The 24560-nt window shown below is 42.1% G+C and overlaps 9 protein-coding genes and 1 non-coding gene across 10 annotated transcripts; 4 read left to right on the forward strand and 6 right to left on the reverse strand.

Annotated features, from left to right (window-relative positions):
* Window positions 1-17: 17 nt before the first annotated feature.
* Window positions 18-356, reverse strand: FPOAC1_003713 (uncharacterized protein; the record flags this gene model as incomplete). The annotated part of the gene is made up of 1 exon (XM_044848269.1): window positions 18-356. The coding sequence occupies one exon, from the start codon at window positions 354-356 to the stop codon at window positions 18-20; it is 339 nt and encodes a 112-aa protein (XP_044714185.1).
* Window positions 357-4524: 4168 nt separating this feature from the next.
* Window positions 4525-5692, forward strand: FPOAC1_003714 (uncharacterized protein; the record flags this gene model as incomplete). Its single annotated transcript, XM_044848270.1, has 2 exons — window positions 4525-5100; window positions 5195-5692. The coding sequence occupies 2 exons, from the start codon at window positions 4525-4527 to the stop codon at window positions 5690-5692; spliced, it is 1074 nt and encodes a 357-aa protein (XP_044714186.1).
* A 1521-nt stretch (window positions 5693-7213) lies between these two features.
* Window positions 7214-7307, forward strand: FPOAC1_003715. Its single transcript has one exon. It is a non-coding gene; the product is annotated as a tRNA-Ala (tRNA).
* Window positions 7308-8275: 968 nt separating this feature from the next.
* On the reverse strand, window positions 8276-9634 carry FPOAC1_003716 (uncharacterized protein; the record flags this gene model as incomplete). Its single annotated transcript, XM_044848271.1, has 1 exon — window positions 8276-9634. The coding sequence occupies one exon, from the start codon at window positions 9632-9634 to the stop codon at window positions 8276-8278; it is 1359 nt and encodes a 452-aa protein (XP_044714187.1).
* Window positions 9635-10101: 467 nt separating this feature from the next.
* FPOAC1_003717 (uncharacterized protein) lies at window positions 10102-10452 on the reverse strand (the record flags this gene model as incomplete). The annotated part of the gene is made up of 1 exon (XM_044848272.1): window positions 10102-10452. The coding sequence occupies one exon, from the start codon at window positions 10450-10452 to the stop codon at window positions 10102-10104; it is 351 nt and encodes a 116-aa protein (XP_044714188.1).
* Window positions 10453-11176: 724 nt separating this feature from the next.
* Window positions 11177-11554, reverse strand: FPOAC1_003718 (uncharacterized protein; the record flags this gene model as incomplete). Its single annotated transcript, XM_044848273.1, has 2 exons — window positions 11177-11345; window positions 11394-11554. 2 exons carry the CDS (start codon window positions 11552-11554, stop codon window positions 11177-11179), a joined length of 330 nt encoding a protein of 109 aa, XP_044714189.1.
* A 648-nt stretch (window positions 11555-12202) lies between these two features.
* Window positions 12203-13468, reverse strand: FPOAC1_003719 (uncharacterized protein; the record flags this gene model as incomplete). The annotated part of the gene is made up of 1 exon (XM_044848274.1): window positions 12203-13468. The coding sequence occupies one exon, from the start codon at window positions 13466-13468 to the stop codon at window positions 12203-12205; it is 1266 nt and encodes a 421-aa protein (XP_044714190.1).
* A 2603-nt stretch (window positions 13469-16071) lies between these two features.
* FPOAC1_003720 (uncharacterized protein) lies at window positions 16072-16395 on the reverse strand (the record flags this gene model as incomplete). The annotated part of the gene is made up of 1 exon (XM_044848275.1): window positions 16072-16395. The coding sequence occupies one exon, from the start codon at window positions 16393-16395 to the stop codon at window positions 16072-16074; it is 324 nt and encodes a 107-aa protein (XP_044714191.1).
* Window positions 16396-20325: 3930 nt separating this feature from the next.
* Window positions 20326-20963, forward strand: FPOAC1_003721 (uncharacterized protein; the record flags this gene model as incomplete). The annotated part of the gene is made up of 4 exons (XM_044848276.1): window positions 20326-20444; window positions 20504-20619; window positions 20671-20779; window positions 20834-20963. The coding sequence occupies 4 exons, from the start codon at window positions 20326-20328 to the stop codon at window positions 20961-20963; spliced, it is 474 nt and encodes a 157-aa protein (XP_044714192.1).
* Window positions 20964-21799: 836 nt separating this feature from the next.
* On the forward strand, window positions 21800-24399 carry FPOAC1_003722 (uncharacterized protein; the record flags this gene model as incomplete). The annotated part of the gene is made up of 7 exons (XM_044848277.1): window positions 21800-22047; window positions 22108-22225; window positions 22278-22636; window positions 22708-23332; window positions 23385-23615; window positions 23677-24123; window positions 24193-24399. 7 exons carry the CDS (start codon window positions 21800-21802, stop codon window positions 24397-24399), a joined length of 2235 nt encoding a protein of 744 aa, XP_044714193.1.
* Window positions 24400-24560: the final 161 nt, after the last annotated feature.

A 24560-nucleotide genomic window follows, 5' to 3' on the forward strand; every position in this document is an offset into this window, starting at 1 on the left:
ATTAGAATTTCTTAACTTTACTCGTCCAGATGGCGTCGTTTTCTCAATCGGTATGCTAGTTGATCTCCTCCGACAATCCCGTCACTATACATTTGCCTACGCTTCCTCACATCCTGCTCCGACGGTCTCTGCTCTCGCGCATTCTGCTTCTTGATAGTGTCCGCCAGAGCAACAAAATCCTGGCCCCATATATCGCTTGTAACTGTACCATCTAGTACACATAGAAATAGGCCTCCTGGTATCCGAGATGCCTTATTCTCGATCCATTTATCGATCATTTTCTGCTTGGATATAATTCCTGTACAGATCAAGAGTAAGAGTACTGGTGTGTCTCTCCAATGCTGCAGTTCTCGCATTTCTGTATCTCGAGCTACCGTTTCGATATTCTGACTGACATCATAATTTACAGAGACAAGCAAGCTTCATTCTACTATTTTTGAATAGGGGTAATATCGAAGTATTATCGGCTTTCAAGTAGATGCATAGAAAATGGTAATAGATCGTCCAGATGACGGTTTAACATAACATGAATGATGTCTATCATTAATGACTGGCATTTGTTAGGCAAAAGAGCGAAGAGATTATTCTCAGTAGTGATAGGAAGGAACTCTACCCCTGTCGATTTAAGATAATAACAAGGGTAGCTTCTAGGGCATCTATTAGACAAAGTAGCTTACTAATATAATTAGTTCTCTATTTAATAGGGCTAATTATTATTATTATTTAGTGATTTTTAAGGTATAAGTCTTAAAGTATATATTTAAAATTAATTTATAAAAAAATATAATTTTTAAATTTAAATATTAATAAAGATTTAATTTAAAGATATATATTATAATTTATAAAATTAAAATTATAATAATTATTATAAAAGCTTTTATTATTCTTTTTAAAGATTAATTATTAAATATTTTTTTATTAATATTAATAAAAATATTATATAAAATAATAAATTTTAAAGTCTTTATTAATTTTAATTATATATTAAATTAAAAAATTATTTATAAAAATTTAATTTTTATAATTAATTTTATTTTTATAAAAAGAAATTAATTAAAATTATTTAATATTTTTTTTTATTTTAAAAATAATTTTTTTATTAATATTTAAAATTAAAATATTATAAATATAAATAATAATTAAATTATTATTTTTATTATTTTTAATTATAATATTTTTAATTATATAATTAATTATTAAATTAATAAATTAAAATTTAAATCTTTATTATATAAAAAAAAAAGACTTTTAAAGCTTTTTATAAAATAAAATATAATAATAATATTAATATATTAAAAAATAAAATATTTTAAATAAAATTATTTTTTAATTTTTAAAATAATTTTTAATAAAAAAAATAAATTATTAATAATTTATAAAATATTTAATAAAAATAATATTATTAAAAAGTTTATTAAATTAAAATTTATTATATTAAAAATTTTATAAAATTAAAAAATTAAAAAAAGTTTTTTTTAAAAAGAAAAGCTTATAATTAATATTATAGCTTTTAATATAATAAAATTTAATATTTATTTATTTATTTTTTTTAATATATAATTATAAGATTATTTTTACTTTTTTTAATTTTATTAAAGGTTATTTATAATACTTTATTTATTTATATAAATTAAAGAATTATATATAGTTTCTCTTAAGATAAAGTTTTTAATATAAATATAATTAATAAAGTAATTACTTAAACTCTATAATATTAATAATAAATAAAACAAATTTCTATTAAACTATATAAATACTAATAACTTTTTCCTTTTTTAATCTTAATTAATTAATAAGTTTATTTAAAATATCTATAGTTATTATTAAGATAAAAGTTAATTAATTTTAATCCCTTATAATATCTTATTAATTACTTTTATAAGTCTTATATAATATAATATTAATCTTTAAATTAAAACCTATTAATTATAATTACTTTCTTAATCTTAATATTAAAATTATTAAGATATTTATTAAGTCTTATAAAGATATAATAATATTAAAAAAGTTATATATAAAGGCTATTAACCTTTATATAATTAAGAAAATAAATAACTTTATTAAGGTTAAATTAATAGCCTTTAATTATAAGCTTTATTTTTTATATATAGAGAGTTAAGAGTTAAAAATAATATTAAAGAGTTTATATAAGCTTAAGAAAAAGCTTTTTAAAAGGCTAGCTATAGGTTTATTATATATATAAGAAGAATTCTTAAATAAAATTAATATATATAATAGTAAATATTTAACGTACATGATAAGCGGGTGCAACAGACAAGCGAGTGCAACAAAAAATCCCGCAATTTACATCTTCTCAACTTAATCAATTAATTTTCAACCACCAAATATGCCAGACCCAAATATTGAGGCTAGGATTCTTCTTGCACTTCGTGCCCTTCAAAATGACCCAAAATTAAGTCTCCGACGCGCCGCAGGCATCTACCAGGTCCGTTATTGGACTTTATATCGCCGACAGAAGGGTATCCTTTCTACGCGTGATTCTATCCCAAAATCACGCAAACTATCTGATCTAGAAGAACAGATCATAGTTCAGTTCATTCTCGATCTGGATTCGCGAGGGTTTCCCCGCGACTGCGTTGTGTTGAGGAGATGGCTAACCGATTGCTCGCCGACCGCGAGACGCCGCCTGTCGGCAAGCGCTGGGCCTCTAACTTCGTCAAGCGACACAAAAGACCTCAAGACGCATTTCCCCCGTAAATATGACTACCAGAGAGCCAAATGTGAAGATCCGACCATTATTCGCAACTGGTTTAGGCTCATAGCAAATGTAATTGCGAAGTATGGCATCCGACCTGATGAAATCTACAACTTTGACGAGACTGGCTTTATGATGGGCGTTATTGCGAGCGGAATGGTCGTCACAGGTGCTGAAAGGCGTGGAAGACCAAAATCAGTGCAGCCTGGAAACCGGGAATGGATTACAGTCATTCAGGCGATCAATGCCGAGGGCCAAGCGATCCCGCCGTTCATCATAGGTGCGGGCCAATATCACCTCGCCCACTGGTACCGAGAAAGCAACCTCCCGGGCGATTGGGCTATTGCGACGAGTCCTAATGGCTGGACAGATAACGAGATAGGCCTCGAGTGGCTAAAGCACTTCGACCGGTGTACTACCAAGCAATCAAAGAATCGCTATCGTCTCCCTGATCCTCGACGGACACCAAAGTCACCACTCGGTCGACTTTGAGAGATATTGCAAGGCAAATAAAATCATCACGCTTTGTATACCGCCTCATTCGTCTCATCTGCTGCAGCCTCTTGATGTCGGGTGCTTTGGCCTGCTTAAGAAGGCTTACGGGCGAGAAATCGAGCATTTGATCAGATGCTCCGTAACCCACATTTCCAAAACCGAGTTCTTGCCGGCTTTTTACACCGCCTACCAGGCCACAATGACAGAGAAAAATATTAAAGCAGCCTTTAGAGGAGCCGGACTTGCTCCTCTCGACCCAGAAAGTGTAATCTCGAAGCTCGATGTGCAGCTGCGGACTCCAACGCCTGTGGAGGAGGTAGTTAGCCCCTCGACCCCTTGGGTCTCAAAGACCCCAAAGACTATCCTTGAAGCCGACTCTCAGCTTGAATATCTTGAAAAGAGAATCAAAAGGCATAAAAGTAGCTCTCCAGAGTCAATTCTAGAAGCATTGAGGTCTTCTTCCAAGGGAACAAAGATAGTTATGCATAAGGTTGCCTTATTAGAGGCCAGGGTCCAAGATCTTGAACAGGCAAATAAGATACTAAGCCGGCGGCGGAGGGCAAAAAGAACCCGGCTACAGAAAGGAGGGGTGATGACAGTAGAGGAAGGAAGGCAAGTAATTGATCAAACGGATGTTGATGCGCAGGCGGTGGCTGGACCATCGAGAAGTGGTGGTCAAGGAGGGCCTCCGCGAATGAAGGAAAGGCGCTGTGGAGCGTGCGGCAAGACAGGACATAATGCAAGGACCTGTCAGATACTTGTCGCTATGTCTATGGAAGAATATAGCGATTAATTTTACTTAATTAATAGTCTGTTGTGTTTTTATTGCTATTTCTATCTGAGATGTTGTGATGTTGTGTTGCACTCGCTTGTCTGTTGCACCCGCTTATCATGTACGTTATATATTAATTAATTTAAATAATTAAAAAGGTAAATAGTAATTATAATTAAGGCCTTTAAGTTATAAAGGTAATAAGCAGGGTTAATAGTAATTAAATAAGTAATAAAAAAGTTAAGTTTATAAAGTTAAAGTTAATATTAATAAAGCCTAAAGCTAAAGGCTTAATATAAATTATCTAGCTATATAACCTTTTAACTCTACTTTATAAGATTCTATTAGTATATTATTAACTGGTTTATTAACTGGGATAAAATTTAATATAATAAATAGGGCTAATAAGTTTATAAGTACTCTTTATTCTATTAGCTTACTCTATTTTATAGCTCTTTTATAACTAGGCTAAAAGAACTTTAAATTTTATATACTACCCCTTTGTATTGCTATATCTTTAATATTAAATATTACTGCCATTATGGTAGAGTATGCCCTGCGGCCGATTTTGCAAAAGGATGAGATTCGAGTCCTCGTGCACGACGATACCCAGTCCCGCAGTTCTGGTCTGCTGGCATGTCAGACGAGAGTTCTGAAGCTGTCCCATGTCCAGGCTGGGACAGAAACATCGTATGCTGCACTCTCTTATGTCTGGGGCGATGCAGCTATCACAAAAACGCTTATCTGTGATGGAAAGAAGATCAGTGTTACGGTCAATCTTCACGACGCCCTCTTGTCACTTTGGTTAGCCTATCCAGCATTGAAGATATGGGCAGATGCATTAAGCATTGTTCAGGGCAATATCCTTGAGCGGAACCATCAAGTATCGCTAATGGGCAACATCTATCGATCCGCTAGCTGCGTATTTGCCTTCATCGGCCCTCCACTTGATGGTGGCAACCGTTTCTGGGATTTTCTCAAGAAAGTAGCTTCTAATCAATACGCTATTGATGATGAGTTTGAAGATGACTTGGACGAATTCTTGGAGGGTCAAACAAATGATTTTGCCAAGGGTTACCACGACCTTATTACTCGCCCTTGGTTTACAAGAGCTTGGGTAAGTAAAGTTTTTACACATGGCCCTTGTCAATGTATTCATATTTCCAATATCAGGAGGAAACACTTTAATTGACTATTTCTGACACAATTAGACTTATCAAGAGATTCGTCTCGCTGCTGCAGCCAAAATTGTATGCGGAAGTTCCATGATATCATGGAACAGTTTCATGGCATCTCTGTGGGCTCTGGACAAAAAGTGTTTATTCATGAGGAGATTCTCGTCCCTCCGTGCCTTTCTGAACTACCAGCATTTCTGGATCGAGAACAAAAATACGGAACAAGATGAAAAATCTATCCAACGCATCTCAACCAATCAAACATCCGGTGTGGCCAAACCGACACTCTATGACACCCTTCTTGCAGGATGGCGAAGAGATTCAAGTGATGCGAGAGATAAGATCTACGCATTCACGAGTCCACTGTTATCGTCATCCAGGTATACTGAAATTACGCCAGATTATACCCTTGACATGCGGTCTATCTTTATCCGGTTCATCAGAGTCTACATCAATAACGAGAACAATCTTGACTTTCTTCTAACTGCTCGGGGAGTGGACGAGCCTGTTTGGTTTCTAGAACCAGGTTTTTAACATAGGATTCTCTGGCCATCACTTCCCAAAATTGACAAGCCTAGTCAAGACTCTCTCGAACTTCTTCTCCCTATATAGTAAGGATTTAAACTTTAGTTTATTAGCTTAATAGTTAATTATATAGTTAAAGGTATTATAATTAAAAATAATAAAGATAATAATCTAATTATTATTTATATTAATAATATTTTAATTTTAAATATTAATAAAAATATTATATTAAAAATAAATAAAATTATTAAATAATTTTATTAAATATTTTTTTTTAAAAATAAAATTAATTATAAAGGCTAAATTTTTATAAATAATTTTTTAATTTAATATATAATTAAAATTAATAAAGATTTTAAAGTTTATTATTTTATATAATAATTTTATTAATATTAATATTAATAAAGAAATATTTAATAATTAATTTTTAAAAAGAATAAAAGCTTTTATAATAATTATTATAATTTTAATTTTATAAATTATAATATATACTTTTAAATTAAATCTATATTAATATTTAAATTTAAAAACTAGTTATATTTTTTTATAAATTAATTTTAAATATATACTTTAAGACTTATACTTTAAAAATCACTTAATAAAAAGACCCTCTTAAAATGCAAATAGAAGTACACTCTTTGGATAATCATGTGAAAATGACCAAACTATCACAGGCAGATGGTCTGCCATCTTGGGTTTGTGACTGGCGAAAGGAGGGATTGAGGCCAGTTGCAGACATTATTGACACTACTTTCTTTCATATGCTGAAGAGTGTGCGACCACGCCCACCACTTCGACAGTCTGTCTATGATCATAGCAATCGGCTGGCTTTGATGGGTTTCGCCCTTGCCAGGGTAGGCTATCTGCAGGCCGAAGACTTGACAATTCACAATCAGCGACTAGGCAGCTTTTCAAAGCTGCCAAACTGTGGATTGCAAAAGGCGATTGGCGAAAATGGTCACATACACCACCATTCCGAGTTCTTGGACTTTGGTATAAAAAATGAGGAAAGATATCTGCCACAAAGTAACATGGCTGTACTACTACTACAGACAATGATTCACGATCGAACAGGGTGCGGATGTGATGGGAAGGCCAATCAACATCTTCTTAAGGCTTCATGCACGGCGTTAAGATTCCCGAGGTCCAACGTAAAAGTCTTAGATTGGTTGTTCTTATTGGATGGTTCATCTACACCAGTTATCCTACGTCCTCATATCATTCCAGGGAAAGAGGTGTCTGACCGCGGAGAAGTTGGGTTTGAGTTTGTCTCTGCTTTGCCTCTTGAAGCTCCGCTTGAAACAGAGGGATGGATACAGTCCCCGTTTGCATATGGCAAAGTATATTTATATTAAGTAGTAACGGAGGTAATAGAAAGTATCTACTATAACGGAAGAAGATACAGTAATGGTTTTCAGTGCAGGTAATCTTATTGCTGGTTGCTATGGCCAGCTGAGGCTAGAGAGATGGCAGTTCACGACCACTGTATGACACTCAATATCTCAGCAGCGTTCAATATCTCCCTTCTCCGGGCGAATGGTTTAGTGGTATAATACTCCCTTAGCATGATTCGTTCATCGATCTAATTTGGGAGTGGTCCAGGGTTCGATTCCCTGTTCGTCCAACTTCGGTGGTTAAACTCCACTATTATACATTCTTTTTGTCTGCATCACCGAAATCATAGGAGACGAGAAGTTCACGACTTTATGCAACCGAGATCAGAAGTCTTCGGCTTTTTCATCTTTCTTTGTTTTCAAAGCGCAGGTGCGAGAACCTATGTGGCAAATAAATATCTAATGCGACAATTCACACGAGCGTAACAGTATCCTCCACAGCTCTCTCCAGCACCTCGAACCCCGAGTCATTGTGTGGATCATCAAAGGACTTGCTCTCCCCCCAAAGAACACCCATGCCCAACCTCCGATACTCTTTCTCCTCCCCAACTAATAGGAGAACATAACACTCTTTATCACCCGCCTCTTCAAGTACATAAAGACACGTAACTTCCAACATTTCGACGCCATCGTCAAGTCGAGTATCCAAAAATGCCTCGCCGAGAACATCGCTGCTGTTAGGCTCTGCAACTATATAATGTCGAGAATTTTGCGTTACAGAACGTTGACCGACAGTTGCACGAAGAAATTTGCCCTTGACCGTCAAGCTGATGTTTGAAGACATGTTTGAGTTGACGTTGATCAATTCGATCATGGAAGTTACAGAACGGTTGTACTCCATTCCTTTGAGGGGTCCTTTCACCGATACCCATGACCACGATGGCGCGATGTCGCTCTCACGAATAACGCCTTTTGTGGTAGATTCCCACATCAATCCAACTGCCAAATCTTCTTGCCATAGACCAGCCAAGTATGTGTATCCAGTTTGCTTTTTAAACATGTCTACCAGACCAGCAATCGCGTTCCACTTATCAGTCTCGTACGTCAAGTTACGTTTCGAGTAATTGATGATCAGCTGGTACCAATGTTTCAGATAGTTCTGGCCATCCTCGCCTGGCCCTTCATGCGCAAGGGCAGGCCACTGCGGGAGTCCATTATCGATAATCCTGGGTCCATCAATTAGACCGTCTTCCGTGGCCTACCGACCGGGACATTTCCAGAGCCATTGCTCTTTGCCAAAACAGACGAGACGAGATGGAAGAACAGCTTCTTGTAGAGTCCATCCTCTAGTGTTGAGAGGCTCTGAAGATGCATCGATGGAGAGATGAGTCTCGAAGCGAATACTCGTCATCTCTCCATGTATATCGACGGTCCGCGCTCCTTGATATGGCCAATGAAGTCCTTCAGAAGGTGAAGATGACGATGTAGCTGCGATGGTAAGATGGGCGTTTGAGTAAACAGAGCCCATCCTTACGGACTCGCTCAGCCAGTCTTCATGCGAGTCCTGGATGATGCATAGTGAGTCGATCCAGATATATCGAATGCCGAGATACAATGCGGTAAGTATGGCTTCGCGATGCACAAGTGGCAGAGATGACCAGGCGATTCCTGCTTTGTGAGCCTCCAATGTCGTCTGCGTAGTTTTGAAGTGCAGATCAGTGTCTCTGCCCCAACAATAGCTGAGTGCGGTGTACAAACCGGTCTCATCCTTGTTTGTTTCTCGCAGTTTGATTTTGATATCATCTACAGACTCAGGTAAATCTGGACTTCCTGTCAAGTCGAGTACTCGAGTCGGAAGTGGCGCGTTTCGGGTCGATGGTAGAGATACTTGACATATCTCATGGTCATCGCACTCGCTCATCCAGCTCTTTATCAAGTCCTGTCGCTTATGAGGATCCTCACTATCATGTTTCGCCCAAAAGCGGCGTGAAGCAAGATCTCCAAGACGCGACGGTGTTGATATTGTCAAAGGTGCACCGCAATTCAAATACAACTGTCTATCCCCGACCCAGCAAATCGCCCGTGTATACTTTTCATACTTGGTCAACTCAACAGTCACAGAACAGGCGGTGCTGTTCTCGTCGATCAAATCTGGATCATTCGCCTGAAATCGGGCCAAAAGACTAGGAGAGCCTTTCGGAATGCTTACTTCCAACCACTTGCAAACATTACAAGTCTCACCCGATTTCATCAAACGGCTCACATTCGGCTGATGCTGTATCAGAGAGGGTGCATCTGGGTGTAGTAGAAGCTGACAGTATTTGCAGATCCCGTCTGATGTTGGTGTGGTGAAACCCCAGTCTTCTGGTATAGCGGCGTCTACGTTCTGAGGCTCGGGACGTATATCCACGATGTCGCTTGCTCTCAAGCCGAACTTGAATACCTCTTCGACGGGCTTTGTGGTGTAGACCAGCAGGAAGTCAGACTCGGGCTGTGATGATTCAGAAGCCAAGATTGGCTGAGTCGAACTGAAATCATCATGTTCAACCCCGAGATGCTCACGTAGTACTCGTCTGTCAACAAGTGCGACTTGATGTGTTTTCGAATCGTCTGTCATATTGAATTCTTGAGTAATATGTAATCAGCAGGCAGAACCACTCTGCTTACGTCCGATCAAGTGGGGACGTATGATGAGGACGCTTATATGCACGTGACGAGATTTAGACAGAGGTAACTAAAGTGTAAAAACTCCCTCTCCGCAAAGGATGCAAGAAAAATTAGCCGCTTGAATCATATGAGACAAAATCAAAAGGGCAGGTCATGCCGACAGGATCGAATATCTTGAGTGATTTATTTTTGTTTCCCAAATGTAAGAAGATAGATTTTCTATTATTTGGCAAGTTCCATACCCTGGACCAGATAAATGTCCAATTAGCGACAGATAGCAAAAGAAGAGACGATTGACACAACAGATTCATTAACCCGGCCAATATATTTTGTAGCCTTGTAGTATAGCATTATTCCCCTGGCCTGGCAATTAACAAAGCGTTTCCCCAGTATCCCAATGTCTCGATGTCCTCGCAGCTAATGCGGTATCTTTTTCGCGTTGCCTTCCTTGACAGCCTCGACCATTGCAAGAACAAAAATAACCAAGAAAGCAATAACAAGTAATGCCAAAGTGAGCGTACAGCCGATAAAACAGCACCCAGCCGCCTTTCCTGACCTCGTCACAGGCTGCGGATACATGATCCGGTACTCATGTCCCTCGATATCCTCACTCGACGTATCGTCATCCAGTTCAATATCGACAAAGTTATCCCAGAGCCTAGGTCGAGTTGGCGGTGGGTTTGCGACTGTTCGGTATCCCTCTTCGAGGTCTCTGCTGATTTGAATTGCTTCTTCCAATGTCGCTTCGTTAACATTGCGAGGATCCATGATGTCGCAAGAGGTTTTCGATTGATGTCGATAAAAAAATGGGAAGGTAGGTTGTATGACGTGGGAGTGGTTTGAAGCTACGAATTCGCCGTATTTGGTTTGAAATGTATTCTTTTGTGTGTCCAAGTAATGTGTCTTGAGGTGGCTGAGTATTGCAGACGGCACAATTGCGAACAATGTGGGCTGTGGCAGAATTAAATAGCTGCTCTGCCTCGATTTAGCATAAAGCTTCATGTTGCCTTCATGATAGGGTTTAGTCATTGCCATGCCAGATGTGGTGTTATTGGGGAACTGAGTTATTGAGAAATGGGATATTGAGTTTTTGGTCTACGTGGGTTCTCGGTCAAAACCTTGGATTTAGATGAGAAGGCGAGGCCTCCAGTTTAAAGAATGACATAAAATATTCCTAGCAGTACTTTCCATCCATAAGTCATAGTGAAACCTTTTGGCGAGATTGTTGATCTCGTCGAGTCCGAGTGTCTTCAAATCTTCCCCCACTGAATCAAAGTAGTCCTAGCAGCATGACGGCCAAAATCAATTTAAGACTATCGATACTACTCTCAGAAGACCCAGAAGTAATAAAACCCCAATATGAATGTAAGCGGTCCTCTCGTGTGTATTGAATGTTTACATCAGTTCAGATTTCCCAAAGCAGGACATGGTGGCATCGTCCTGGTTGCCATCTGATCTATGTACCATATTGGCAAGTGCAGTTTTGAGACATTCAAACACCGCAGGTTGTCGGAAACAATCCCCTATAGATCTTGGCCATCACTACCATGGTAATCAAAGCCATCACCCAGTAGAAAAAACACATCGCATGCCAGCCCACGTCAAGCCCCTTAGCATCCTCTTGGGGTTTCTTTTGAGCTCGTGGGGGAGGGGCGTTTCTCCTAGCAATGGTTAGCGGTGGTAAAGGGCTTGGATAACAAGTTACTTACTGGACGGAGGTGGTGTGTTGCTGACGTTGTTCTTGTCCATGAAAAGGATGAATTGTTTGGACTCCGTCAACAGTAGGTGCTTCGGGGGGGCTTTCCCGACTCCATGCTGTGCAATCATACTCATGAATTCTGTCCATGTTGATAGAGGAGGTAAGCGTCATCTTGTTTAGTGTGATGTGATCTGAGTTGATGAAAGAAGAATGGAGAGACTGACAAGATGAAGAGGAGACACATTTAAATACGTTCGTTCTGATTAGATTTTGATTAAACTAAGTTAGAGGTAAGAAGAACATCGTCTTTAGACTCTGTGTCACCAAGTCATACTTAAAATCATATTCTTTGATAATGCCAATATTAGCTTCCTGACTTGGTGGGTAGCAGAATAATTAACCTTCGGGCTTTAGGACATAAAAATAAATTACCTAAGAAGTAAAGCCTAAGTGACATAAAGTGGTCTATCGATTTCGTCTCTTAGGTTTCTAGCGACTAACTTTTCTGGTACACTGATGCTGGCTTGATTTCACTGTGAACTTTATTATTGTCATACTAAGGGGGGTCCACATGTCAAAGGACCGTATAGAGCCCTAACAATAAACTATCTTCAACACGTGACAGCCTGCCATAGAGCTTGTGAAAAAATGTTCAACGAGTCGAACAAAAGAGTAACCAACTTGACAACATGTGGTTCTAATCTCCACAGCACACGAAGAACCATAACATCACCATCGATCCTCCAAGTGAACTTTGCATCTAGTCGTATTCTCTGCTATCTGCATCTCTTGTTGACTGTGGTTATCAACATGTATCATTTATTCCGGTATCCACCCCATCCAACAGAGCAACCAGAACGAGATAACGCCAAGAGAAAGAACTGTGCCCAAGGCGGCGTAGGCGAATACACACATCAACTGGAAACGATACATTGGTGTTTCAGTTGCTTCCAACTCAGACTCATACCACCACCAGTGATCATCCATTGGAATTTTGCGTCTGGTCGTTCCCAGATACTTGATTCCGGTAATCACCGATGTAGCATGCCTTAAAGCCCCAGCACCCGTCCATTCGGTGTACTTGCTCCTGTCTACCCATGTGGAAGACGGCTGATCCAGGGGTAGTTTGCCATGCTTGTCGGTATCCCAACCCATCTTCTCAGCTTCCTGCTCGATATCGAGGTAACTACCGTAGGGCTTCATACCGGTTGGCAGCACCTTTGCAGTCTTCTTAAAGTTCTTTTCAAGATGCATGATAAATCCTATCGCTGTTTTCATGGTTGTTTGCATACTGCAGCAAGGGCCTAGGGTGTCGTTGAATTTTTCCCCACAATGGAATTGATTGTGACATACTGTGCAAACCAGAAGAACCGGAATGTTGCCTACATCATCAGCTCTGAATGGCCCATTGGTAAACCCATTTGTTCGTTGTAGGACGATGAAAAAGGACTGGAAAGTAGGTTGTAAGACATATGACTGATGGAAAGCAGTGAGTATGTCTTCTTGAGTCAGAAACGGGCCTTTGAGTCTGCTCAAGTGGTGTTTCTTCAAATCCTCGATTGTCTCCAATGGCATGTCTTTGAACATGGCGCCTTTCAGATCATGGCATAGACCCTTGTGGAAGTTGTTGATATCATCAAGGGTGGGCTTCTGAGACTCTTCCTTCCATTGCAACAGAAAGGTCTTGGCAACATAGCGGCCAAAGTCAATGTCAGACTCGTAGGGTTTGAACCATTGTCGGTACATCCAGATATCGAGGAACTTGAGAATGCCGGTACCAATACAATCAGCCTCCCGCTTTGGATCCAAGGTGTATATCATGATAGATTTGTTGTAACATGGAACCATTGAATAAACCTTGTAGTATGCGGATAAATTTTCCTTGGTGAGAGGCTTATACATTTTTCCAGTGCTGCGGAAGAAGTGCGCATCAGACGAGATTGATTTGAGAGCTTCGACTCGGTGCTCTCTTTCTTTCAGTCCACGCAGCTGATGGAGTATCTGGTCTCGGTCGGTAAACGGTCCATTGTGAACAGTGGGTCTAACTCGCTGTGAAACATCTCGACCATCATGTCGTTTTGCCATTTTCGCAAGATAGCCAACTGGTATCCTTTTTGGTCGCGGGGTGGTTTTTCAAGATGTAATAGGAACAAAGAATGTGTGACAAGATAGGCGGGGTGCCGCTCTTTAAGTACTTTTTTTTCTGGTGTTATGCTTTCATGAAAGAAATCAAAACTCGTTCAAAATATTTATTAATTATAGACTTTATAGTTTACAAAGTTATTCTTTCAACTTAGCTACTGTTCAATTATGCCAAGATTCGCTTATTTTAGGTTAAACCTTCTACACTAAAGTGTTTTTTATTCTTTAACTCTCGGTCAAATAACCCACCTAAATTATGATTGAATAGTAAATTCGGGTAGCGTCTTGGGAATGTAACTTAAATGTTTGAAACAAAAATTCCAAACACAAGAGCCCTTCGTCTTGTCCGTAATCCTGGTTACCTCAACATCGTGAACACCCCTGAGAGCACAGGTGGGGGTGCTGATTGGACATGCTTGTAAGGTTCAAGATGACAACAATCCTCAATCGTCCTATCAGCGACTAACACTGTACCTAATTAGGTAATTATTCCATTGCGGTTGAATGTTTCGGAATCATTAATGGCCAAGAATGCGAGATTTGGTTTCACAGAGATTTTAAACATCAAGACTGTAAAAGACAACACGATTGTACTAAGAAATGGGAACAGGTATAAATATAGTATCTACCCTGCATGCTTGGTCTTTTTTGTTCAAGGGGTCCAAAAGTGGTCTTTTAGTGTCTTTTTGTTAAAGGAAGGATAAGTGGGTTGCATAGCAGTGCTTTTGTATTTGTGTAAGAATAAGGTTGCTCCAAGAGCCCTATTTTTCGTGACGAGGCTGCATCTACCGAGATGATATTAAACTTCGAGGAACACCCTCATGAAGTATGTATCCTGGGATGCGCTAGTAGTACTCGGCCGCATGTAATTTAAACACAGTAGTCGTCTGTTCTAACGTCGTTCAAGAAAGGTAATGATAGTAGGCGACTCGTCACCCTTACGGTCTGTTGTCCGTATCTTCTGTATCGTCTTGTTGCCGAAATTGGCCGGATAGTTCATCAACATTCGTATAATCCCCTCGACAGGACGGTGTTCGACAAATGCCATGTCTCAGACATTTTGTGACTCCGCGTTGATGATACAATGTTGGATAACCATTTCAAGATTGGACAATCGATTAAGGCCAGCTGAGGCAAGAATGCCGTCGAAGGGAATTCGGTCGACGCCACTCAGATCATCTGTGATATCGTTGCGAGAACAAACTACCACCCTGCCAGATTGGTCCACGTGATTCTCGTAGCCTGGGTAAATGCTGAATTGTTCATCGCTACTAGTGGGTACCAGAAAGTTAGCTTCCTAAGTCTTAGGGCAGAAAAGATAAATAGACTAAGAACTAAAGTCTAAGGAGCATAAAGTGACTTACTAATTTCGTCTCTTATGTGGATATCCAGCTGTCAACTTGTCTGATGCCCTAGGAACATGTCGGTCATGAAATAGTTGTGGATCGACCCTCTCCCCCCCTCCTCCCTCCATAGGGACCTCGCCAGTTGTCACCTCCCTGGTACTTGCTGTCCAACACAGCCAAGTCATTATCGGGGCCAGTGTTCTGGTGTCGGTCTTTGAGGCTTTGCTAGAGCCTCTTGCCCCGTTCTTCGCACTCTTGAAGTAGCCCTTGGTCAATAGGGGTTAAGGCGTTCGTGGGTGAGCCTCGGTCAATGGTGATGTCACTCATGATGGTTTCGGCGGGGGAGGATAGTCTCGGCCGGGGAAATTCGTGGACGAAAAAAACGGTGAGAGAGGCGGATGATATAGCATAGCTCAAAAATGAGTGAACTGTTTGGCGTCAAGGGCTTAAACGGCGGTAGACTCGCGGATTCGAAAAGGCTTGACAACAGTTTCTGACCAAGGTATCAGGAGGACAGCGTCGTGGTTGATCATCTTAGTATCGGCAGTATGAGCATAGGAGGGTGTGGTATATCTCAGGATCGACATCTCGGACGATCACTTCGAGGTTCTTTAGCTTTTCTTGGCCAATTGCGTCGCCCATGACTCTGGTGAGTAGTCCGTCCAGAAATATTCGATTAACGCCGTTGAGGTTCTCTCAGACATAAGCGCAAACTAGAATTTGTCCATTCACATGGAAATGGTTCTGGTATGCCGCATAATGACCAGGTGGCTCTGACCATACCTCCGAGTGTACCTAGTTCTCGAAGGCAAGCAGATGGGGGTTGTCGTGGAAGAGAGAGGGGTTACAGTCGCTGACATCTTCTAAAGGATTGAGGCCTAGTGGTGCCTCCACAGTGTATTTGTTTTCTAATGGCGGCAATGTCTTGTCTGGTATTGGGGAATTTGGTCTGGTGTCGAGGTCACGCCAAAGTTGCCTGCCGCGTTGTTCACAGCTCTTGAGCAGTCCTATATCAAGATCTGAGGGGGCATCGATATCGCTCATCTTGTCGACGGTCATACCTTGCTCTTTCAATCTCTCTCAGTAAGGAATATCATAATTGTAGGGGATTTGTTGCCCTCTCGGTCTGTTGTTCGGATCTTTTCGATAGTGTTATTTCCAAAAATAGCCGGGTAATTGATCAACATTCGTACAATTGCCTTAACATTCGGGCATCCAAGTTGTTTGAAAGACTGGGTTGAGGTCCATGTCTGAGTTGTAGGGGAAGACGTCGTAGAATTCTGGTCGTTCTTCACGAAGGAGGCCGGCGAACGCTCTTGACATTGCGTTTCCTGATTCCTCGTTGACAACATCTTGGATAACCACTTCCAAGTTCTTTAAATTGTCTTGTCCAATTGCGTCGTCTATCACTCTTGTAAGCATACCGTTAAACAAGACTCTGCTGATGCCATTCCTATCTTCCCGGACGTAGTTCCTAGCGCAAGCTCTGTCTATTGGTATAGTAGTGGTCCTTGCAGGCCGCATCGTCACCGCGTGGTTAAAGCTCGAGAGTACTTATAGCGAGAGCCCTTTGTCGCCTGTGCAGACGACTTGGCGTTAAATCAAGGACACTACCACGATGTGATGGCGGCCATACCTCCGAATGTACCTAGTGTTCGAGGACAAGTAGGTGGGGAATATCATCAAACAGAGTCTGTTCTCGCGGAATTTGGTCTGGTTTCGAGATCATGTCAGAGTCGCTTGCCGCGTTGTTCACAGCTATGGAGCAGTTCCTTGTCGAGATCGGACCATCATCGTTTGGGGCATAGTCTAAAGATATAAAATTAGCAAATCGACTTATGGTTTTTAGATCAAAGCATTAGGTAAATTATTCTTTTACCCTAAAGATTTCGATCAATGGTCCGTCGTAGCGGGCATGTTTTTGTCGTTTATCTCGGGATCGGTATGAGAATCTGGATGGTCTTGGGCAGTAAGCTCGTAGATGGAAAAATGGGAAGCGAGGGAGGACGGGGGTAAAGTAGAGCTCAAAAATGAGTGAACGGTTTGGCGTCTAGGGTTTAAGCAAACAGTAAATCGTAAATTGAATGAGGTTGGTCCAATGGCTCATGTCGAGATGGATTGAGAATGAGGGTTGAGGGATGATGATTGAGCGAGGTTGTAAACGGAGGGCCACAAGGAAGGCTAAGACGCCGTTTTCTGCGGGAAATCATGACTAAGCTACCCCACTTGCGCTTTCCATCAGCCATAGAATGCAGGTCCAATTCTTCTGAGAATGTAAGCCACGGTTTAAACATCCAAACTCCCTCCTTCCTTTCTTAACTAAGATGACCAAAGACTATCCGACGTTGGTAACTACCTAATGATTGTTCCCATTTTCTCTTGTTTCGTCAACATCCAGCCTGTCCGATTCTGCGAGTCCCAGTTCATTGGAGCCTCTATATACAAGTTAACAACTAAATTGCGACCAGCTACCCTATACAGCCTAGTGGGTAGCAGAAAAAAAGACCTCCTAAGTCTTAGGCTATAAAAATAAATAGTCTAAGAGCTATAGTCTAAAGGCAATAAAGTGGCCCACTGATTTAGTCTCTTTGGCTTACAGCGGCCAATTATTTTGATACCCTGAGGACAGCTAATACGACACGATGAGCGACACCAATGCCCCCTCAGATCTCGACATGGAATTACTCGATAGTTGCAAAGAATACATAGGCCTATGATGCCTACTACTGGGGTAGGGGACATGAAGAATAGAATGGTCGCTTGAGTTAGAACAGGTACTGAATAACAGTAGCATTAGACGAGGGGCAGCATTGGGTGTTAGCGAACACATTACCTCCCTACCTTTAACTCAAGTCTTGCAGAGAAGCAAGTCGACTTGCCCATGCTGCGTTTCTGGTAGCACGCTGTTGGTCTTCAACCAAGTCGAAAGATGTCATACATCTCCCAGAAATGTGTCGCGCATTCAAAGTAGTGTGTAATGTAGGAGAAAACGCAATTTTTAAATGTATACTTCGGGACTTACGCCTCGAAAATCACCAAACAATAGTAGGAGAAAACGCAGCAGGTTTTCAGGCTGTGATTCCACAATTCGTGTTTTTATTCCGGAACCCAAAGGTGAAACAGGCTGGAAACAGGGACAGCTGAGAAGCTTATTTCTGGTTTTAGTGCCATATAGAAACTACGAAATCAATTTGACTTATTGGCTTTCGGCTGGCCTAGACCTGTTGGTGGCTAGCTGACTGTGTGGTTCTGAAACATGCATTCCTGGAATGAATCTAGATTTGTAATGGCTGGCTGATGGATGTTGTAGCGGCTTCTATGAACGGGCGTTAGAACTGTTATAGAATTGTTACCGTGGGACATGGCGTGCATGAATTGCTAGTTAGGACGGACTTGGCAATTCAATAGTGTCTGTCTAGTGCCGAGTCGGACAGGGTTCTGCAGTAGTGCCACTAATTCAGGGTAGTCCTCACCGGTACACTAACGTACATGATAAGCGGGTGCAACAGACAAGCGAGTGCAACACAACATCACAACATCTCAGATAGAAATAGCAATAAAAACACAACAGACTATTAATTAAGTAAAATTAATCGCTATATTCTTCCATAGACATAGCGACAAGTATCTGACAGGTCCTTGCATTATGTCCTGTCTTGCCGCACGCTCCACAGCGCCTTTCCTTCATTCGCGGAGGCCCTCCTTGACCACCACTTCTCGATGGTCCAGCCACCGCCTGCGCATCAACATCCGTTTGATCAATTACTTGCCTTCCTTCCTCTACTGTCATCACCCCTCCTTTCTGTAGCCGGGTTCTTTTTGCCCTCCGCCGCCGGCTTAGTATCTTATTTGCCTGTTCAAGATCTTGGACCCTGGCCTCTAATAAGGCAACCTTATGCATAACTATCTTTGTTCCCTTGGAAGAAGACCTCAATGCTTCTAGAATTGACTCTGGAGAGCTACTTTTATGCCTTTTGATTCTCTTTTCAAGATATTCAAGCTGAGAGTCGGCTTCAAGGATAGTCTTTGGGGTCTTTGAGACCCAAGGGGTCGAGGGGCTAACTACCTCCTCCACAGGCGTTGGAGTCCGCAGCTGCACATCGAGCTTCGAGATTACACTTTCTGGGTCGAGAGGAGCAAGTCCGGCTCCTCTAAAGGCTGCTTTAATATTTTTCTCTGTCATTGTGGCCTGGTAGGCGGTGTAAAAAGCCGGCAAGAACTCGGTTTTGGAAATGTGGGTTACGGAGCATCTGATCAAATGCTCGATTTCTCGCCCGTAAGCCTTCTTAAGCAGGCCAAAGCACCCGACATCAAGAGGCTGCAGCAGATGAGACGAATGAGGCGGTATACAAAGCGTGATGATTTTATTTGCCTTGCAATATCTCTCAAAGTCGACCGAGTGGTGACTTTGGTGTCCGTCGAGGATCAGGAGACGATAGCGATTCTTTGATTGCTTGGTAGTACACCGGTCGAAGTGCTTTAGCCACTCGAGGCCTATCTCGTTATCTGTCCAGCCATTAGGACTCGTCGCAATAGCCCAATCGCCCGGGAGGTTGCTTTCTCGGTACCAGTGGGCGAGGTGATATTGGCCCGCACCTATGATGAACGGCGGGATCGCTTGGCCCTCGGCATTGATCGCCTGAATGACTGTAATCCATTCCCGGTTTCCAGGCTGCACTGATTTTGGTCTTCCACGCCTTTCAGCACCTGTGACGACCATTCCGCTCGCAATAACGCCCATCATAAAGCCAGTCTCGTCAAAGTTGTAGATTTCATCAGGTCAGATGCCATACTTCGCAATTACATTTGCTACGAGCCTAAACCAGTTGCGAATAATGGTCAGATCTTCACATTTGGCTCTCTGGTAGTCATATTTACGGGGGAAATGCGTCTTGAGGTCTTTGTGTCGCTTGACGAAGTTAGAGGCCCAGCGCTTGCCGACAGGCGGCGTCTCGCGGTCGGCGAGCAATCGGTTAGCCATCTCCTCAACACAACGCAGTCGCGGGGGAAACCCTCGCGAATCCAGATCGAGAATGAACTGAACTATGATCTGTTCTTCTAGATCAGATAGTTTGCGTGATTTTGGGATAGAATCACGCGTAGAAAGGATACCCTTCTGTCGGCGATATAAAGTCCAATAACGGACCTGGTAGATGCCTGCGGCGCGTCGGAGACTTAATTTTGGGTCATTTTGAAGGGCACGAAGTGCAAGAAGAATCCTAGCCTCAATATTTGGGTCTGGCATATTTGGTGGTTGAAAATTAATTGATTAAGTTGAGAAGATGTAAATTGCGGGATTTTTTGTTGCACTCGCTTGTCTGTTGCACCCGCTTATCATGTACGTTACGTGCTTACCGTCTTTATATATTCAAGCCGACTTCTCATGACAAGTGATAATAAACTCCAACTTATTTACATATCTCCAAATCAACTGTTTCTTACTTATCACAAACCATGTCCGGAAAAGAGCCCTCGGCTCCTATGCCTCAATTCATCGCTGCCTTCAACTTCCAAGGTCATTTGACAGGCGTAATGATGGATCTTGCCCATGGTGTTGGGCCCGTGATTGCACAGTCAGTGCAGCTTCACCCTTCATATTCAGTACCTAAAGTTAACACCAGCCAACTCTTAGTGATTCTTACCTTCACGACAGCAACAAAAATAAAATCTGGTCTATTTTCTCAGTACCAAACAAAGAAACGTTTCTGATCAGAAGTGAAGCAAATCAGCAGTGGCTGGTTGCCGATGGTACGCAAATCAATCTTGGGACATTAGCTAAGTCACTAACACAACATTAAGGACATGGACAACGAGTGCGCACGGACAATCCATCCTGGTTTGATGAAAGCGCCCAGTGGGTTATTCGAGGTGTAGATATTCATCGCTTAACTGACAGCACGACCATATCGTAAGTTAACGCTGCATCAGTCGGTAAAGCATCTTTGGTCTAATGAATTTCTAGAATCATGAGTGTTAAGTATCCCGATTGTGCCTTGGACGTTGAAGGGGGTAATGATCTTGGTTCACATATCCTAACCTACAAGTATCATGGTGGTCACAACCAGACTTTCAGGCTTTTGAAGCGCTGGTAGACTTGAGATCCATGTTGTAAATCCTGACCGTTGAATATATAATGAGGGTAGTTTCTGAAAAATCGCCATTGTGTAGTTCTTTGCCCTCCATTGAGACACTTCTGTCTAGATGCGTCCTCAATGGCACGACCAAGTTATGAGGGAAATCATTGACCAACGAAATATTAGGCTCAAAATAGAATGCAACGCACGGACATGATAGCTAGCCCACTATCGATATACTAGGCCATATTGGAATTGTCTAAGGGAGCGTTCTGCAAAGCTAGTCCAATATTTTCAAGGATAAGACAACATCACCCAATCAGTGGTGTCTATGTTGTGTTATGGCTGCGCGTCTGGGCTGCGGGCAGGAACTAGTTTTCAGCGTATGTTTTAGAATCCTGTCTCAAGGCTAGCTGAGCATACCATAGTGAAGCCTTGGCACAGGCAAACAGGACAAGAATTATTGTCACGAGGTGTCGTTTGTGTCTCGAAGACTGGATCTAGACCATCTAACCCGACTGATATTGCTGCAGCAGGGGTTGGGACATTATAGCTGAAATCTTCAGCTATCCCAAAACAATGAATTTGGGGATCATGTCCGAATCATGGCTTGCGTTGAGAATTTCAGCGCCTCCATATGTCTCTTTACTACTGCAACTTTTCAGCTGACCACAACATTCCTCGTACAGTAAGTGGCAGAATCTTCGAGATTTCCACGGTAACAAAGGTCTTGAAAACTATATAGATTTAGGTCCTGGCTCGACACTTCCCTCATTACTGTTGTACCTCAACGACTCATCTTTGCCACATTATCATATTGAACCCCAATCTTGCAAGTCACTAACCTCTTCACTATGTCTCAAGATGCCAAAGATCTCCAGATCATCCTGGCCCAGCAGGCCGAGCGAGACAATGACCCAAGCACCACTAGCCACGTCGTTAGTGAAATCAAGAGCAGCTTGATTGTCGACGCAAGCTGGGAGCAGCTTCTACAAGCGTCCCCGATCGCCATTAGCGGTATCGGTGCTTGCTTCATCGCAAGTTCCAGTCCCAAGGCCGCGGTGCAGTTGACATCGCCCCAAAAAGGGTTCTCGTATTTGAGGTACTAATAGTGATACCATTGAGGCTACATGTACGTATGTGCTGACAGACTGGATGACAGGTATGCTTCAGTCCAGGCCAATCTCATCGAGTGCGGCAACATGGGCCGCTTTGCCTTTATCGAAGCCGAGAGCAAAATGGGCCATATGCAGATGATCTCACAAGCTGTTCATGGAAAAGTATGCCGTTTCTATTACACAGACGGGGAATACGGTGCTGACATACAATTAGATCAGTGATATTATTCCAACCATCGGGGATGCTTATTCAGCGAAGAAAATGCTCCGGCCCCAAGTGCAACACCTATCAAGAAGCGCACAAACATGCCTGGAGGCGTCCATTGGCATGGACAAGAAGTTTACTGAATGGCTTCTGTATGTTTGTGAATTACATGCAGCTTGCGTCCAACATGAAGGCACTGATAGCGAGGAACTTCTAAGCAATGATATTTGCCTGATCGCGGAGAGTACTCGCCTTGACTACAAGAACTCGTCCATGGAGGAGGCTAGACGTGCCCAAGATCTGGTGGGCAAGCAGGTGACCGCCGCTTCCGAGGTATTCAAGAAAGTATCTGATGAGGTCCCAACCGGGTAAGTCAATCTAGATCTTCCATTGGATAATATTTGTGAGCAAAAAGCTGATTTCATTCTTCTACACGTAGATGGAGTATTATGAGCCGGCAGATTGTCAGTGATTCGGCTGGTTCCGTCACCAGCGCTCTCAATGCATCAATCCCTACCTTGATGAATAGTCTCAGCCCAATGGCAAATCTACCTGCAAAAGCTGATCTCGTCGGCGGTTTCCTGAACCCAGACAAGAACACTTCTGGAGAGGGTGTCGCAGCGCCACCTAGCCCTATCCCAACAAAGGCTACTGATCCAGGATACTCGGGAATCCAGAACATTTCTGTTTTCCTATCTATCCTTCAGGTCATCGTCGCCGGCCAGAACGACGGTGGTATCAACTGGGAGATGGCCAAGTATATCGAGTCTCGCAAGAGAGGTGCAACCTCGGCGATCAAGGTTGTTACCACGATGCTCAGAGATGCCAAACAGCGGTTTGCACCGCTTGCAACCTCAGAAGAGCCCAGTCAGACATTACTCCAGATCCTGGATGTATCCTTGAGAGTTGCCGAGGAATTACAGGCTGTCGTCGAGAAGTCCAGCTACCTAGCCAAAGATTCCGCAGAGGTCAAGAAGTGGCAGGCAGACCTTTCTACCGTGTACTCACGAGCAACTGCTCTCTTGGCTACTGCGAAGACGATTCCTGGGACTGTTGCTAATGGGGTAAGTCTCGTCTCCACTCCTTTGAAATTACACAACAGTCTAACACACACAGATTCCTCTCATGGCCGATGTACCCAACCGGTTTCAGAAAGAAGATCCCAAGTCAGCTCAGGCTCCAGCCATGCTCGAGGCGGCCAAAAACCGATTAACCATCGCTGCGCACATGCTCAAAGCAACGCAGGATAATTATGTCAAGACCAATGATGTTTTATCACAGCAACAGAACAAGCTTGCCGAGATCCAGGCAATGTTGGCCAAGTTGTCGTCTCCCAATGTTTCATTTGTAAGTTCTTCCAAACGATTCCAATATTTTAACGACAATGACTTTCTAACAACAAGCATAGGCGGAGATCAAGCAGATCCTCATAGAGAGCATCAAGCTTATCATCCACATAAAAGATCAAATTAATTCTCTAGTACGCTTCTTCAAGGCCATCGGTGTCGTTGTAGAAATATTCGACAAGTGTCACGTCGAACCTTTCATCGAAACCATCAAGGTGATGATGACCGAAGGAGAAGATCCTAACGAGAACTACCGTATCGGCGACTACACATTGACCGATCTGCAACGTAGCCAGGTCTACTCGGGGGTATTAACATTGAGCTCATACTTCAGCGCCTTTGGCAATATTGCAAAGATGTGGGTTACGCTCAGCAGGGATATGGTGATGCCCGGGGTCATGATGTGCGATGAAATATCCATGGCTACTAGCGAGCGGGATCCAGGAGTCATGTTGAACAAGTTCAGGAGATTGTCGCAATGGTCCCAGGAGGCCTCGGCACGCGTCAAGGTAGGGTCATCGTCTTGTTTTTCTTCCACTTGCTTCAATTCTAAGCACTTTACTAACATGAACTTACAGTCAACCGCCGGAAACAAGCAGCGTGAGATGATGCAGGGAATGCAATCACGCATTGAAGACATTGAGCAGACCACTAAGGCCATCAGCAAACCGTCCGATTCTACCCTGAAGGCTATTGAGTCTGGTATCCAAGTGACCAAGCAAGCGGCACAGAACAACATTGAGCAGAGAGCCAAGAATAGTGCTTTGGTCCGTTTTAGGTCGTAACTTATCATTTTCTTTGGACCTTATATTATTATGATTGATAGTACTATCGTGTTGAAAGCTACGGCGTTAATTACAAGCTTTTTCCCTTCCTTATCAGAACCTTCCTCCTTTAATTTTGCAGGATTCTTAATATAATAAATTCTAATTTAATAAACTTTTTA

The sequence above is a fragment of the Fusarium poae genome, chromosome 1 (assembly GCF_019609905.1).
Source record: "Fusarium poae strain DAOMC 252244 chromosome 1, whole genome shotgun sequence".
NCBI classification, from domain to species: domain Eukaryota; kingdom Fungi; phylum Ascomycota; class Sordariomycetes; order Hypocreales; family Nectriaceae; genus Fusarium; species Fusarium poae.